Raw genomic sequence first — 18,665 nt, 5'->3', positions numbered from 1 at the left:
GGCCTTTAAAAGGAAGGCAGGATATGCTGTTAGAGACAGAAAAATCAACAGATCCCTACATGATGTTTATCGTAGGATCGCAGCTCTTCGTTCGCCTTTATCCAGATAGATTTGTTTAGAAAAAGTTCTTAAAATTTTTAAAATTAAAGCACTTGGAATTTTATTCTCTTTGTATGTGTTCAGTAAGAATATCTAATTAAGCCCATGCTAGCTTGATACAAAATCATTTGAAACTACCGCAAAAAGGGATTCTCTCCACGCCCACTATTCAAAAACCCTAATAATTTAAGTATTCAGCATTACTGAGAGTGATATGAAGGCTGCTCAAAGGGAAAGACTGACAGCACTAATTCAGGCCTTTTATAGCAAAACTTTGGCTGTTCCAGATGTATGCAAGTCAACCAGGCAAATCTTCTAATGGACAGAAATCATTCAAAATTTCATAAAATTGCACACAGAAGCCTGCTCTTCTCATTTTAATCATCCATATTAACAGATACAGTTATCTCTTCCTTTGAAAAACTGCAAGAACAAAGAACTTTGAAGCAAAATGTATAAATGCGTTTTAGGTTTTTTATGCTTTAAGAGAGCGTTTTGCTTTGCAAATCATTCAGTAAATGGCCAAGAACAAAGATTTCATATTTTTTTATATATATAACTGGTAGAATAATACTCGTGAAGCGGGATTTCTAACACAGATACATTTTCTTTTATTTTTTTAAAAAAAAGCAATTCTGCATGGCTTAGCACCAGGCCGCTGTCAATCCACCTCCCGGGGGTGACAACGCTTCACAATCCTTCTCTGTGGTGCATAGTCAAAGCAGGAAGATCTTGGAGCTTTCATTTAGTTTGAGCTCCCCATTAACTTGTGCCTCAGCAGCAGCTAATCCAGTGGACTGAAGACAAGAGGGCTAATTAGGGACAAACTCCGACTGTATAGCCGACTGATAATTGCTCAGTGGCCTGTATAGTGTAAAAGGACTGAAATGGACTGGACTTCAACCAGCTCTCTATACATTGCTTACAAACGTAAATTAGACGTTGGCTGCTTGAATGCTGAGCAGAAAATTACTAACAGAATAGTGGAGATAATGAATAGGTTGGCTAAGTATTCAGGAGTTAAATTAAAAATTCCATTTGTAACCAAGTGAAAATAGGTACCAGCAAAAGTGCTAATTGTTCCCCATCTTCCACAACGGGGCCGGCGATTGCAAAGAAGGGCTGCAGAAATGCAGCTTGCCCCTATTATGTGCTCTCTTATTTTTCATCTGCATTTTTTTTTTTACTAAATTGTTACTAATATACCTAATAATGAAGGCTGACATGGATGAATTGCTGTATAATCTCGCAGTGGGTATGGACAAGCAAAAAAAAAGCAACCAATGCAATGTTTGTTTACAGAGAAAAAAAAATTACTCCCACAAAATAAATTTAACACTGTTTTCTCTTTCTCCATCCCCTCCCCGACTTCTTCCTCTTCCTGTCCCCCACCTTCAGAAGAGCAAACTACTGGCTTTTCCCCAACAAGCCAACGAAGAGGACTCGACCAAATTTATTATCTTAACAATAATCTCCATCGTCTGCATCATTGGGGTTCTCATTGCATCAGGGGTCATCTACTGCCTCAGGCACCGTTCTCATGAGAAACTGAAGGCAAAGCTGGGCACACTGGGACATGATGCCACCACCAGTTCAGATGCCACGAACGCCTACCAGGTAATAATTATCCAGAGCTTGGAAAGCTATTCAGACCCTATGAATGTATCTGAACCCACCAAACAAACAGGAGACATGGCAATTATTTCCTTGTCATTTCAGCATCCATTGTACTTCCAGGCATTATTTTGTAATGGAACATTATTTGTAGTTTGGTTCAGTCTAGCCTCCATTCCTTTCAGATGTGTCTGTGACTGGAGATAACTTATCAAAAACAAGACCAACTAACACTGCCTCCTTTTCTCTGACAATCCATAACCTTTTTTTTACTGGCTCCTCCTCTGTTGTCAATGGTGAAACCCAATTTACTTTTCTAAAGGGCACATCTAATGAGAAAACAAAACAGTATTAATTCAACAGAAGGAAACTCATAAAATAATGACAGTGTTATTATGGATATCTATAAGACACTTCAGTCTCAATGTATCACTTAGTTTATATTTAACCCCTTGCTCGTTTGATTGTTTGAGTGCTAAGACCTGACCTATGATGCTGGATTGAAGGAAAAAGAGACAGGGAGGTTCCTCTGACTATCAACTTGGCTCCTTTATAATAAATTGCAATTCCTGGGTCTTTTTTGATTAGTACGATGATCAAAGGTGAGTCTTTGATTAGTAAAGGGAATGAAAGATTACTGGAAGTAGGCAGGAGAATGGGGTTGAGAAACATATCATCCATGATCAAACAATGGAGTATAGTCAATGGGCCAAATGGCTTAATTTTGCTCCGATATCTTATAGTCTTCCCAAGCCAGGTCACAAACCAGGTGGTCATTAATCATTCTGATGGGATTAGTGGGCACCATAGACAATTATTCCTCAGACTGAAAATTTTCAGAAGGTCAGGAGGTTTTGCTACAGGAATATGTGCCTACTTACTTTATATGAACCTCACTGGTCTCCAAAAACATTTCCACATGCTCAAATGATTTATGTTTCCGAGTGAGGATTAGAGCTGAACATTTGTGAAAATGTCTCATCAGCAAAGGGAACGATTTGGAGCCAGAGATGAACCAGCATTCAACGGTGGTTCCTTCGACTGATAGATTCGGCCCACAAACCCAAGGAACTTCCAATAGAACAAAGAGTTACTAAGATAAGAGTCTGCACTTCTGTTCTCCTGTCTGATTGCGCTGAATGATAAACAAGGACCACACTTTTCTAACCATTCTGTGGAAATCACGGTAGTCAGTGCTGGGAACTTCACCAGGATGCTACAAAAGAATTGACCTGTTAATTTGAAAGAAAAGCTACATATGTATATAACATATTTAAAAAAAAGCAACACTACTGTTCAGATGTGGACAGCACACTAAAAACCATCAGTGATAACAAGTACATTTGCTAACACCTAACTCAGAATTAAATCTAAAAGAAACAAGACCATAAACTCAGCACTAAGACTCACCAGTAGAATTTCTGTATTTAATGGTAAAGAGCTTCTTGTAGTTTAATTTGCCTCATCTTCCTGTTCAATTCAATGCATGAGAGCTGTCTACTAGCATATGTGTGTGAGAGGAGCCAGAGGCCTCTTATAGTATTGAAAATGAAAATATTTTAATGTTCATTAATCTTGTTATTTCCCATATTACCATACATCACCAGGAATTTCAATCTCGTTGTAATCTAGAGTCACCAATTTATCATTCAAATTGGAAAATACCAGAGGCTGGTGAATACATACGCAGTAGGCAGTCTGTTCCTTAAATAGATTAGCTTTATTTATCAGATGGACCTAATAGTAATAATAATCCTAAGTGATAGGCTGGAAAAAATACTTGAACAGGAGATCTATGTAGTCGAATGTTCCAATAACAATTTCTCCTAGAAAAGCGTCAAGTGTAGCTGATAATTTGATTTGAAAAAACAGAGTTGACATTAATAAGCAAGCAATTATTCTATACATCAGATGTGAGAAAGCTCCACGCTGCAAATCCAGCTGCAGTGTTTTTTAAATGACAAGCTGAATGTTGTAGTGTTGCTGCTCCCATTTTGGTACCAGTGACAATCATGGGGATAATGTCGGAAGAACACTTGGCTTTACCTTCGGAGTAAAGAGTTAAGCGCTAATATTTGTGCCAGTGCTCATTAAACAAAATCTACGCCATTAGCAAAAGCGTTAAGAGAAATTGCAAGAGCAACAATGACAAGACTAAGTCAATTAGTTTAAAATTTGTATTTGTAATACTGCTGAAACTGTTTCAAGGAGATAGCTTGAATGTGGAGATGATGTCGGAGTCTGATTTCCACATTATTTGAAGGCATCCAATACATTCGACCTCTGATTATTACGTGCAAAAGTTCCACTATATGACAGTCCTAAGTAAATACGTTGGTAATTAAACATTTTTTTCTCAGTGCTGGGTTTGTTTAAGTTTCTGCGTGTGACCTTTTTGCCTTTCCTCCTGAGGGCCCAGCAGTTAAGTCCATATTGATTTTATAATGAGCTCAAGTTGAGTTAATAAGGAAGCAGATCTTATATGTATTGGGTAAATGACAGCTATAGGTGAATAGAGATGACTGGATGTATTATGAGAGGCATGGGGCTGTAGGAAAAGTCTTTCAAAGAAGGGTAAGATAGGAAGGAAGAAACATGTGGCAATAATTGGGGCTCCTTAGCTCATAGCATGTCTGTCACTGCTGTCATTAGAGGAGGAAAGTCAACATTTCAGGCCAAAATGTTGACTTTCCTGCTCCCTGGATGCTGTCTGACCTGCTGAACTTTTCCAGCATCCCACCTATAGACCCTGGCTTCCAGCATCTGCAATCCTTATTATCTCAAAGAACTGACGTTCAATGACATTCAACAATATGTAACTGTTTGAAGCTGATGTATTACTTCTTCAAAGAGTTTGTTTAATAAGCGAATGCAAGGTGAGATTGTTTCTCCAACTCTTTTACCAAAACTTCTCTGTTTGCTGAGTGGCAAAATGTACTGCCTAATAGGATACTGAGCCGCAAATTTGAGACTGGATTTTAAGGCCACCTCCAACTCCCCACTAAATCTGGCATGTTTAAGTTGGGCAGCACAACAATTGTAGATAGGTGATTAGCTTACTGCTTTCCTGCCAACTCCTGACCCATTACCCATAACATGACATTCACTAAGCTGCCTGTCCTTAGGTCTATTGAAGCCCTTAGCTACCCAATTAAAGGGCAATTAGAGGCCTCAATCCACTTCCACTGCCATTATATGCTGGGCAGTGGAAGGCTGGTGAGAGTGGATAGGCTGATCTTAAAACAAAGTTGGTGAAAGGGAGGGAAGGAAGGGGACACACCTCCTTCAGAGAGTACACTGTGCAAATTGGGAATACCCCTATTAAAATCATACTCCCTTCCCCACTTTGTGCCTTCCTGCTTGCATCCAAGACCCAATCCTCTCATTCCCTTTCCCAGGGCCCCCAGGCCTTCTCTCCTCAAGGAACCCTGGTTCACCATGTCTGACAAATATCACCTTTTCTCCTGGCCCTCATCGCAGTCCCAGCAGTGCCCGCTACACTCTTTCTGGCACTCCTGGGACTGTAGGAGCTGCAATTGATCTCTCTGATCTGTAATCTATGTCTTCACTAGGTTGGCTGCCCTCAGATGGACACAGTTGGGATGATACAATGGGCTGAGTAAGGGAAGCTTTCCCGTTCCTGATAGTTATCTGTCAAATCCTGCAGAAACTGTAGATGTTGGAGGAGGCCAAGATCACGTGCAACTAAACAGCCTGTAGTCAATGTTAAACCTGAAGAAATGACCATTTAAACATAGTTCTGGAGGGCTGTTATGGGCTGTGGAACTGTACCCAGCAAGTGTCAGGATCTTGAGAAGAGGGCAAAACATAAAAATGAAAAATACTTAAACACCAAATTGGCCTTTAACATCAAAATTCCTTGTTGTACTTTGTTATTAAAATGAGCATTGATTTATGTTAGTGAGTTGGAACCCTGCATTAAGTATAATTCAGTAACATTAAAGTATATTTAATGTAACATTAAAGTATAATTCAGTAACATTAAATCCTAAATAATAATTGTATTAACTATTGGATTTGTGATTAGGTTTAAACAGCAATCTCTCCTACTTTGTGTCATCACCATATCAAATGCAGTTTCGAAGGAGGACAGCTCTTAGTGATAATGGCTTACAAAAGGTTTTGTTTGAGCCAATTTGTCATATTTCATTTAAGGATGGGAAAATGATTAAGAAGGGGAGGCGTACCCTCTCATAGGGAACTTATTGTGATAGTTCAGTTGATAAATGGAATGGAACTGAGCCTCTGAAGATTCCAGATCTCTCAAGCTCATCTGAACCAAGCAGTGGAAATGAACCTGGACAAAGAAAGTGAATATTCAATGGAGCAGCAGACCATAACACTTCTGGGCTAGTGATGGGAAAGGTCAGCTAGGATCCTCAATCTCAATATCTATTCAGTAACCCCTGCTGCAAAGTGTGTGTCTGTGGACGTGCCTAGGCTCAGTTGTCATATATCCCATGGTTGCGTAGACAACTGGCATTCAATATCTGACTCCAGCATGAACAATGGGCACCTTACAGGAGGCTCCCACGGCAGAAGGAGAAGCATAAACTACAAATAACTGAATCACTGCAGGAGAAAGTGGCAGAGACAAAATTGGGGAATCTCAAACACCAAACATCATGGCATATTTAGTAAATTAAAACTGTGATTGCTGGCTCATGTCACAACTGGAGTGGGATACGTTGGAAAGTCGGCAGGCAATAACTAAAGGAGTAGGCAAATAGCTGTAAAACGAGGCACTGTCAGTGCTACACTGGATTGGCCCGCAAACAGGTCTGCAGGTCAACTCATTTATTTTCATCTTCACGTATGTGGTTTCAGATTGGGAGCTACAGAATGCACATTGGGATAAGGCAATTTCATTAACATCATTTGTAGAATTTTAACAAAAAAGTCAACACATGATGTGACATGTCTGTGACTTGAATTCAGACCTTCTGGCCCAGAGGTAGGGACAATACCACTTGCTACAAGAGTCTAACATCACTTATAACATGGATATTAATAGCAGAATAAGTAAGGCATGCTTTAACTGGTGAGCATGTTACCATTAAAGTCTTGAAATCAAAGGAATTAACGGCAAAGAAATTCCTATTTTCCTGTTTCTTACTTCCCTCAAAGGATTACGACTCTGTGGAATTCAGTGCTGCAGAGTGCAGTGGATCCTGGGAAACTGCAGAAATTTAGGGAGGAGATAGATTTTTTAATTAGTAATGGGTTATTGGGTTATGGAGAGCAGGCAGGATGTGGGATCAGGGCTGAGATGAGATCAAGCTTGATTGTGTTAAATGGCAGGACAGGAGTTGAATTGCCTAATCCTGCTGCTAGTTCCTTGTCCATGCTGTATTTTTTTGCAACACCAGTAGAAAATTAACTTTGCTGCTTCTCTGCTGTCCTGACAGTCCCTTTCATTCTTCTCCTGCGTATGAAGATTTATTTTATTTTCCTTATTGTATATGAAGAGCATCCTTTGTCACCGTTGGTGTATTGAAAGGAATTTTGCCAGGCTAAGGTGATCGGGTGTCAGAATGGAACTAGGTGTGTAGTTCTTGCTAGCATGGGCACAATGGGCCAAATGGCCTCCTTATCTGCTGCAACCATTCTATCATGCAATAAATTTCACATAGCAGCAAATCATTATCTTATTAAATTTCTTCAACGTCATTCCCCAGATTCAGCAATGATTTAAAATGATGTTTTCTGATTACTAATTCCCTGGTCACAGAAAATAATTCTTACTGATCAAACCACCAAATCCCTGCATAATATTTTTAAAAATGCTATAGTCTTCCCTTAGCCTTTTTAAGAATTACTTATGATCTTTGCATCTCCAACGTTAAATGTTGGACTGGGGTTCATGGCTCTCAGTCCATAGAAGTACATGAAAGCATCATCTCTCATAGTTATCTTTGATTTAACCACTAGCATATAGTTATTTATTCATACAGGACTTGAATATTGCTGAAAATAAGAAACTTATTTTGTTGAAACTTCATTTGCACTCATCCAGATATTCATAAGACACCAATGTAAAGGTGTTATATTGTATGACAGAAGTAAAATAACTTGTTGGCAGTGGACTCTGTTAAGGAGATGTGTTGCCATGGAGAATGCACCAGCTGGATGACAGTTAACTGCTAAACTTTGATTAAATTTAAACCAGGTAGGCTAACTCTGATTGTTCAATGTATTGCCCTGAGGAACAAACCAGAGAATAGCTGTTGCCTATTTAATCGGGTTGAAGCAGGTGCAGTGTGTGTACATGCCCTTTCAGTCTGTGAAGAACAGGGCCTTGTATATTCAAGACAACAAGGTGCAGGGCTGGATGAACACAGCAGGCCAAGCAGCATCATAGGAGCAGAGAGGCTGACGTTTCGGGCCTAGACCCTTCATCAGAAAAGGGGGAGGGGAAGGGGGCTCTGAAATAAATAGGGAGAGAGTGGGAGGCGGATAGAAGAGGGATAGAGGAGAGGATAGGTGGAGAGGAAACAAACAGGTCGAAGAGGCGGGGATGGAGCCAGGAAAGGTGAGTGTAGGTAGGGAGTTAGGAAGGGCATAGGTCAGTCCAGGGAGGACGGACAGGTCAAGGGGGCGGGATGAGGTTGGTCGGTAGGAGATGGAGGTGCGGCTTGAGGTGGGAGGAGGGGATAGGTGGGAGGAAGAACGTTTTAGGGAGGCAGGGACAAGCTGGACTGGTTTTGGGATGCGGTGGGGGGAGGGGAGATTTTGAAACTTGTGAAATCCACATTGATACCATTGGGCTGCAGGGTTCCCAAGCGGAATATGAGTTGCTGTTCCTGCAACCTTCGGGTGGCATCGTTGTGGCACTGCAGGAGGCCCAGGATGGACATGTCGTCTGAGGAATGGGAGGGGGAGTTGAAATGGTTCGCGACTGGGAGGTGCAGTTGTTTATTGCGAACCGAGCGTAGGTGTTCTGCAAAGCAGTCCCCGAGTCTCCACTTGGTTTCCCCGATGTAGAGGAAGCCACACCGGGTACAGCGGATGCAGTATACCACATTGGCAGATGTGCAGGTGAACATCTGCTTGATGTGGAAAGTCTTCTTGGGGCCTGGGATGGGGGTGAGGGAGGAGGTATGGGGGCAGGTGTAGCACTTCCTGCGGTTGCAGGGAAAAGTGCCGGGTGTGGTGGAGCTGGAGGGGAGTGTGGAGCGGACAAGGGAGTCACGGAGAGAGTTGTCCCTCCGGAAAGCAGATAAGGGTGGGGAGGGAAAGATGTCTTTGGTGGTGGGGTCGGATTGCAGATGGCGGAAGTGTCGGAGGATGATGCGTTGGATCCGGAGGTTGGTGGGGTGGTACGTGAGGACGAGGGGGATTCTTTTTTGGTTTTTATTGCGTGGACGGGGTGTGAGGGATGAGGTGCGGGAGATGTGGGAGACACGGTTGAGGGCGTTCTCGACCACCGAGGAGGGGAAGTTACGGTCCTTGAAAAACGAGGACAACTGAGATGTACGGGAGTGGAATGCCTCATCCTGGGAGCAGATGCGGCGGAGGCGAAGGAATTGGGAATAGGGGATAGCATTTTTGCAGGAAGGTGGGTGGGAGGAGGTCCTTGTATATTCATATGTGTAGCAGCCAATGCATACATGAGCCACACTGTGAGCCTAACTGTTAATCTTAAATTGATTATCAGCAAAACACTTAGCTCACTCATGATTATTTAACAAATTATGTCCAAACACAGAATCATATCTAATGAATTGTGAATTTTGCGAGCATGGGCTGTTTGGGTATGGTCATAGAAGTGTTGAAAATAGGAGTGGGGTAGAGCCTACTCCACCATTCAATCAGATCAGAGCTGATCCTTTATCTCACCAGTACGTTCCTCTTCTCTCCTGATATTTCTTGACGTCTTTAGCTTTTAAAAATCTGTCTGTTTCTTTCTTAAACACATTTGTCAATTTGATCTCCACAGCCTTCACCATCCTTTGAGTGAAGCCATTTCTCCTCATCTCAGTCTGAACTGGCCAACTTCATATCCAGGACCATGACCCCAGGTTCTGGACCTTCTGACAAGGAGAAACATCATGCCTGTACCCCGTCTGTACAACCCTGTCAGAATGTTATATCTCAATGAGATCCCCTCTCATTCTTCTCCTCATTCAGTACCTTGCTTGTAGTTAGCCCAAAGGGACATACTGGGCTAGTCTTTGGGGCCTGAAGCCTACATACTTGGCATCACACTAGTGCCAACTTCCTTGATTTTATTTGATTTGATTTATTGTCACGTGTACCTAAATACAGTGAAAAGCTTTATTTATGAGCAGTGCAGGCAGATCATAGTAAGCAAGGGTGTACAGATCATAGGGTGCTTGGATAGAGTGAGACTTACAAGTTACGCTGCACAGGAGTGCGTGGAGCAAGATCAGCATAACAAGATCAACATTATTTGAAGTTAGAGAGTCCATTCATCAGTCTAATAATGGCAGGAATAAGCTGTTCTTGAACCTCCTGGTGGGTGTGTTCAAGCTTCTGTATCTTCTACCTGATGGAAGAGGTTGTAGGAGAGCATTACTGGAGTGGGAGGGGTCTTTGATGATGTTGGCCACTTTTCCGTGGCAGCGAGCCGTGTAAATGGAGTCCATGGATGGAAGGTTGGCGTCCGTGATGGTCTGGGCTGTGCACACCACCTTCTGTAGTTTCTTACGGAGCTGGGCAGAGCAGTTGCCATACCAGGCCATTATGCACAGGGCAGTACGCTTTCAATGGTACATCTGTAGAAGGTGGTGAGGGTCCTTATGGACATGCCAAATTTCCTAAGCCATCTGAGGAAGAAGAGGTATTGTTGTGCCTTCTTGACTGTCACATCTACATGGGAAGTACAGGACAGATTGTCAGTTATCGTTATTCCTAAGAACTTAACGCTCTCAACCCTCTCAACCCCAGCTCTGTTGATGTAGATAGGGCGTGTTCTCCTCCTTTCTTTCTGAAGTCAATGATCAGTTCTTTTGTTTTGCTGACATTGAGAGGTTGTTATCATTGCACCATGACACCAAGCCCTCTATTTTCTTTCTGTATTCTGCCTCATCATTGTTTGATATCCATCCTACCACGGTAGTATATCATGTTACTCATTTATGATGGGCAGAACTTCCTTTTGGCTTGACTGCAGCGTCCTGGAAGTGGCAAACCCCACTCATGATGCTACTGCATAGTAGCTGTGTGAAACAGCTAATTTTATCAGTTGCTGAAATCTTTTGAGATACCTTACCCTACCACAGTAATCTGAGGTAGACTGCACACATAATCTGTTTCTTTTCAGCAGTACTAATGCATGGATTACATCATAAGCAACCTAGACCTTTCTTGATGTCTTCAACTGCCCAGTACTCAAACTCCAAACCGATGATCGCTTGATGTTGAATCTTCAGAGCTCTGTGTCCGTTTGAACAGGACTGAAGCAATCTTCAGTGAAAATGTGGATGTTGTGCAGTGAAATTACGATAAGTTAAATGTGGATAACCCGAAAATTGGTTGTGGCAATTACTAGACCTTCCCGTCGGTAGAATAGGATCCAGCAGAAGGTTGTTAGTGATTAATCAAGGGCATGCCTGCAGCAATGGGCCGATTCAAGACAAGATCAAGACATCATTTTCTGCACACAGTAAGAGGTGAGGCTGCAGTAGTTACTGATAATTGGCTGCAAGACGCTCTCGAGCTTTTCCGTAATGAGCTTGTACCAACAGTCATTTCCAACCTGAATGAAAGCATGTTTTTTTTCAATCTTTTACCAGATCGTTCTTCAATACTAAAGATGATATGTGTCATGGGTAAAAGCAAAGTGAGGAATGTGTCTCCAAACGTTTTTGTAGGCATTTTGGGTCTTACACAAGGGGCTTCCTTTGTCTTCTCAAAGCTCCACTGAATACAAGTTCAACTGCAGTTCGATTTCTCATAACCTATTTTGAATAAACTCTCACATTTTTGTTCCACCATGTCTTCTATGATTTTCACAGGTACAGCACAATGATTGGTTCTATCAGGTATGTGTCTATTCCTTGTTGGTCACATTAGTTCAAAGTTTGTTGGAGTTACTTGATCATGAATGTCAACTGTTGCAGCTCAGTAGGTATTGTTTCAAGACTGTGCCACTCCCTTCTTTTGATCCCCAAGCAACACAGGTTCTGCCCTTGCCTAAGTCTAACAAATTAATGTTAAATGTTCCTCTATAATCCTGTTCCTAAGCTTTCCATTTAACTTGACTAAAACATCATTAATGTTATAAGAATGTTCTTCTCCCTATTAGACATGTTTCCTACCTTTTCCGTGCTCTGATAAAAAATTCCAAGCTTCACCTTGTAATTTCATGGAGAACTATTACAGTGCACATGGAGGCCATTTGGCCCATTGGGTCTTCACTTGTTCTCCAAATGAGCATCATGGCGTCGTGCCATTCTCATGCCCTTTTCTCCTATTCCTGGACATTATTTCAATTGAAGTAATCATCCAGAGCCTTGATGGAGGCTGCCTCCACCACACTTCCAGACCTGAACCACTTGCTATGTGCGAAAGCTTTTTCTCATATCACATTTACTTCCTTCGCAAGTCACTTTAAATCTATGCCTCTTGATCTTTTTATGAGCATGAACAGTTTCTGCCTGTTTACCTTGACTGTTCATGATTCTGAAAGCAATTGAATCTCCTCTTACCATTCTCCTCTCCATGGAAAACAATCTCAATTTCTCCAAACTGCTGTCATAATTGAAGTTTCTCATTCTTGGGAGCATTGTCGTAAACTTCTTTTGCACTTCCTCCAATGCATTACTAATATATGCTGCTAGAACTGTACATGGTACTCCAGATGAAGTCTAACTAGTGTCTTATACAGGTTCTGCATAACCTATTTGTTTCTTTACTCTATGCCCTACTAATAAAGCCTAGGATACTGAATGTTTTTGTTTTTATTTCCATGAGATGGGTACCTGGATGGCATGTCTGACAGATCTTGCCCTAACTGCCTTGAACTGAGAGACTTTATTGGGCCATATTCAAAGGGCAGTTAAGAGTGAGTCATGTTGCTGTGGGTCTGGAGTCACAGGAAGGCCAGACCAGAGTAGTACTCTATGTTTCTGGTTACGAAACCCATGTCAATGGCCTTCTTTTTTATAGCTTTACTTATGAACATTTACATTCACAGGAAATGATATATTCCAAACCTCTAGAACTCACTGTTCATCACACTTTTCAATATCTGTCATTCCACTGTTCTCCTCCCATTTATTGACATTAAACCATATCTGCTGCCAGTCTGCCCATTCCACCAACCTGTCTATAGCATCCCAACGTTGCCCATTATATAGAGAAATTTCGAATTGTATTCCAGTTTTTGAAACAGCCAAAGATACCTTAGCTTTTTTTGTTTCCTGGCCATCAACCAATTCACTTTCCATATTGTTGCTCCTTTCATACCAGTTTTATGAAATTTTCCAACAAGTCTTTGCCAGGCACTTTGCTGATTATCTTTTGGAAATCCACATACACTGCATCTGTTTTGTTCCTGTTAACTATCGCATTGCCACTTTATCACAAATCACTTCAATTTGTCATAATTTGCCTTTACTAAACCAAATGTTTTATCTAAACAGTAATCAGCGAGCCTCACATTTTGCAGTCTTAATAGATCAAATCCAGGGACTAGGTTTTATCTCAGTGTTTAATTAAATTGTAAAGATATTACTTCACCATCTCTTGTTGTGTTTCAAGCTTCTACCACCCAAAGTTAAATAAAGTTTTAAAGAATGTTCTAGTAAACCAGGTTTTATAGCATAGAGCATAAAGATGTCTTCTTCCAAGATTATGTAAGGAGCTGAACTAAGTTGGGTTCACCTCACCATGGTGACAGTGAGCTGCCTTGCACTCTGTTTTGTACATTCATTCTTGTTAGCTCTAGACCAACTGCTTTTGGGATTGGGCTATCTACTCACTGTTATTTGGTGAGTGTAGACTTTCCAATTGACCCTCATTTCCAGGGTGACACGCTGTCACTCGAAGAACAACCATACATTTTGAATTACACCTAATCTCAACACAGTTTACTGGCATTTTCTGTATTAAACAAGATAAAGGAATAGTTTGTGACATATTAAATAGTGCGTGTCCTTCAGCAATCAGATGACTCATCACTCACAAAACTTTGATTAGTTTGGAAAGCCTGGGGAATAGCAAGTAGCTCTTTCGGCTCATGGTTATGGATCCTAGATATGAAAAGACAATTGAGAGTCCCCAGTGTTGTCACAATTTGCACAAAGATCAGACTGTAATCTGAGCAGCAACCACTCAATGTGCAGACATTGACTACAGAGGCCTGCATCCACTAGACAAACCATATCATTGATAAGCAGTTCATCAGTCACAATAAAAGTAATACATGTGAATATTGCTGAAAAACAAAACATATTCTAGTGAAGCGTTTCATCTTATACCCATCATGGACAATTCACAGGGATACCAATTTGTGGGAAAAGAAACAAGATATATACTACAGAAGAGGAGATTACAGATTAGTTGACATATGGACTGTGATTGGTTGAGGCATTACCATGAAGAATGCATGCAATTATGCTGATTGACAGTTAATTGCCATATTTTATTTACATTTTAAGCGAGGCAAGTGGGCTATCATTAGTCAGGGCATTGCCCAGAGAAATAAGCCAGTGTATGGAGGTTGCATTGAAACAGGCACAATGTGTGTATATGTCCTTTCTGTCTGCTAAGAACATCACCCTGTATATCAATATATTGCTTCCAGTACACACAAGTATGTCACAGTGCAAGCCTGACTGATAATGCTAAATTAGAAAGACTTTTTGCCAATCGCTTTCAGCTTAGGACAAAGAAGACAAGGGATTCATTTAAATTATAAGACTCCAGGAAGCACCGAGGATCAGAGGGACCTTGGTGTCCATCTCCACCAGTTCCTGAAGGTATCAGGACAGGTAGATAAAATGGTTAAGAAGGTACATGGTATACTTGCCTTTATTAGCCATGGCGTTGAGTTTAAGAGCAGGGAGGTAATGGTTTGGCCTCAACTAGAATATAGTGTGCAGTTCTGGAATCCACATTATAAAGGAGGGATGTGATAACACTGGAGAGGATGCAGAGGAGATTTACCAGGATGTTGCCTGGTCTGGAGAGTTTTAGCTAGGAGAGACTGGACAGTCTGGGATTGTTTTCCTTGGAACAAAGGAATTTGAGAGGGTGCATGATTGAGATGTGTAAAATCGAGGGGCTTAGATAGGGCAGACAGGAAGAAACCTTTCCCCTTGATGGAGGGATCAATGACCAGGAAGCATATATTTAAGGTAAGGGGCAGAAGGTTTAGGGGAGTTTTCAACAAGTGGTGGGAACATGGGAAAGGATGAGGATGTGCTGGCCTTGGAGGGAGTTCAGAGGAGGTTTGCAAGAATGATTCAACGAATGAAGAGCGCATCATATGAGCAGCAGTTGAGGACTTTGGGTCTGTACTCGATGGAGTTTCAAAGAATGAGGGTTGATCTCATTGAAACTTACAGAATACTGAGAGGCCTGGATAGAGTGGATGTGAAGAAGATGTTTCCACTACAAGGGGGGGCACAGCTTCAGAGTGAAGCGACAACCCTTTAGAACTGAGATGAGGAGGAATTTCTTCAATCAGAACTTAGTGAATCTGTTGAACACATTGCCACAAGAGGGCTACAGGTGTCAAGTCATTGAGTGCATTAAAAACAGAGCAAGATAGGTTTTTGATTAGCAAGGAGATCAAAGATTGTAGGGAGAAGGCAGGAGAATTGGGTTGAGAAGCAAATTAGCTGTGATTGAATAGCAAAGAAGACTCGATGGGCTGAATGGCCTAATTTTGCTCCTATATCTTATGGTCTTATTGGAACCTGGAATTGAGTGCCTGTAAGGGTGGAAGAGGCAAAAACCCTCATAACAGCTGAGGTGTGTTCTTGCGATGTCGGGGCACACAAGGCTATGGGCCAACTGCTGGAAAATGCGATTGGAATAAGTAGGCGGTTGTTTTTGACTAGTACGGATGTGATGGGCTGAAGGGGCTTTTGCTGTGCTGTAGATCTCCATGACTGTATCACACACATGAATATCCATGAATTTTAGAGCTGATGTGTTGCTTGGTATATAGGCTATACATCCCAAAGACTGGGTAGATGCTATCAAATAGCGTATCCCTTCAGCTGTTTGCAATAAGCAAATTACTGACAGTACATAGCCAGTTATATCCAACATTAACTGTGATTCTGTTCTTGAACAGCAATTACTGGATAATCATGAGTGTGTGAATAATTACATTGACAGACAATTTATGATTAAATGTTATCTCAGTGCAGGCACAAATCCAGGCAGCTGGTCATGTTTGCCAGCAGTGATCAGTCACAGGGTGGGGGGTGCATATGTTGCTTTATGGCTCTGTGCTATGTAAATGTCACACCTGCAGCAAGTGCCAGTCGCTTTTGTGCCAAACGCATTAAATGTGCTTCAACCAAATGGCCATGTATTAGGTTGTGTGGTTACAGATAGCAGGAAGCTTTCATCAGCATGACATGCTTCAAATGGCCCAAGTAAAGAAAGAGCCTGAGACTTTTATATTCTCCAGTCACATGCAGTGATGATTAACATGAGCACTTTTCTTAAAGTTTTACTGACATACAGACTGTGGGACCTAATATAACATACCCTCTTTCCAAAGATAAATGCTGTCCAACAGATATTTACATGGTTGCACACATATATGTTGTCAATTTGATAATTATACAACAAGGTTATTACGAGCTCATAAGGTCCACAATTTAAATTTCAATGTAAACTCTTTGAAGGTTTGACAACTCATCCTGATCTGATGATCTTTTCCCAGCCTGTAGAGATACGCATTGTTCTTTGTTGAATATGGCTGTCTTCCACAATCATTATCATCACAGTTTTCTTCCTCATACTCTCTGTAATGACTGGTGTACGGTACAGCCTTACATTCCTTTGCAAGGTATCACTGTGATAGTGATGACATCTTTTTTAAGAAGCCCTATAGTGTGGAAACAGGCCACTTGGCCCATTGGGTCCATACTGACCTTCTGAAGAGCATCCCACCCAGATGCACCTCTGTATTACCTTGCATTTCCCATGGTTAATTTGGCTAGCCTACACATCCCTGGACATTATGTCCATTTACCATGGTCAATCCACATAACCTGCACATCTTTGAACTGTGGACAGAAACCAGAGGAAGCCCAGACAGACACAGGGAGAACATGCAAACTCCACATAGATAGTCACCTGAGGCTGGAATCGATCCCAGGCCCCTAGTGCTGTGAAGCAGCAATGTTAACCACTGAGCCACCGTGCCACATGCAATACGATTGCACATTTTGCTGTTATAAAAGAAGATGGTTTCTCATTTCTGACTTGCATTCTATGCCCAGTGTTCTCTTTTGGTAGGAGCAAATTACTGCAGATGCTGGAATCTGTACTGAAAACAACAAATGCTGGAGATCACAGCGGGTCAGTTCGCAACCATGGAGAGAGAGCAAGCTAACAATCTCTTTTGGTATTTTTCTACCTGCTTGCTCATCATGTATCTCTTTCATTTCCTTTGTAAAGGTTAGACAGTTGGTTTCTTTGTGAAGTTTTTTACGGTTGGTTCCCAAGCCTAAGTTGTGCTTGGGCTAGTGATATCTTCTCAAGTGGCGTTGTATGATAATGCAGCAATGCAACATGAAAATTTTGTTGTTTTGCTCAACTATTGATGATCATTGGTTTGATAGCATATGCCTTTTTGAGTGTGGATAGTGAAGTAACAATTTGAAATGGGTAATTCCTCATTTAGTACATGTGCGAACATGTGTATGTCTGAAACAATTTGCCAGTAGACTGCAATCCCTTGTGAGACACTATCTGTTCCAGGATTCCAAATAAGCTGAAAATAGATGACATGATGTTGCAGAGATAGTAGGAACTGCAGATGCTGGAGAATCTGAGATAACAAGGTGTAGAGCTGGACGAACACAGCAGGCCAAGCAGCATCATAGGAGCAGGAAGGCTTAAGCCTTCCTGCTCCTATGATGCTGCTTGGCCTGACATGATGCTGCACTTGAGTTGTTAAATCTTTGAACAGTACAAGATTTAAGTAATCTATCACAGAAATGTCATCTTCCCTGCGCTCTGTGAATACACCTGTTATTATTTTTGTCTAAGGAATACCAGGTAGATGTAGAGGCCGTTTGCTCTGCTGGGGTTGGTATGTTCTGCATTACTCACATACATTCAGGAGGCGTACAATATCTTGATTCATTCCTGGTCAGTACACAGATTTGTGCAAAAACCAAAAGAACTGCGGATGCTGTAAATCAGGAACAAAAACAAAGTTGCTGGAAAAGCTCAGCAGGTTTGGCAGCATCTGCGGAGGAGAAAACAGAGTTAACGTTTCGGGTCCAGTGACCTGTTCTGAGGAAGGGTCACCGAACCTGAAACGTTAACACAGATTTGTATGTTGGTCATCAAGTGCGTTCTATAATTATGTGTCTTTGGTGTAATATGGGAATGATGCCCTGGCATAATGTTTTTGTTTGCCCTTGAAAATGATTTGGCATGATATACCAAGCTCATTTCTGCAAAGACAAAGTTACTGAACGTTCTCAGGTACTTCAATACTGTCAGACCAACTCTGGATAACCGTCTTTTGCCACTCTTGTAGTTGCTCAGCTTCAGAAGTTGCCAATTGCAACTGTTCACACTGGATCAGGCCAAAGAGTAACAGATCAACCTTGAGAATGCCTTCAGCTTTGGCTGATTGGATTGCATCATGTGTGATCTGTTCTGCCACTGTTGATGTTGTTTGAGGTCAGAAATCACACAACACCAGGTTATAGTCCGACAGGTTTATTTGACCCCGGCCCAGCACGAGTACCTCTACATGATGT

The 18,665-nt window shown here is 41.6% G+C and overlaps 1 protein-coding gene across 1 annotated transcript in view; it reads left to right on the top strand.

Annotated features, from left to right (window-relative positions):
- The window catches only part of ptprn2 (protein tyrosine phosphatase receptor type N2), a 684,474-nt gene that overhangs the window by 531,489 nt on the left and 134,320 nt on the right, over nucleotides 1-18,665 (top strand). Inside the window, exon 10 of the mRNA XM_048606124.1 lies at nucleotides 1,498-1,716. Within this exon, the coding sequence (XP_048462081.1) occupies nucleotides 1,498-1,716 (219 nt within the window). The remainder of the gene's footprint in view (nucleotides 1-1,497; nucleotides 1,717-18,665) is intronic.

Source organism: Rhincodon typus, chromosome 2, assembly GCF_021869965.1.
Source record: "Rhincodon typus isolate 14 chromosome 2, sRhiTyp1.1, whole genome shotgun sequence".
Classification (NCBI taxonomy): Eukaryota; Metazoa; Chordata; class Chondrichthyes; order Orectolobiformes; family Rhincodontidae; genus Rhincodon; species Rhincodon typus.
The sequence above is the reverse complement of the archived record's forward strand: the minus strand, read 5'-3'. Positions and strand labels throughout refer to the sequence as shown.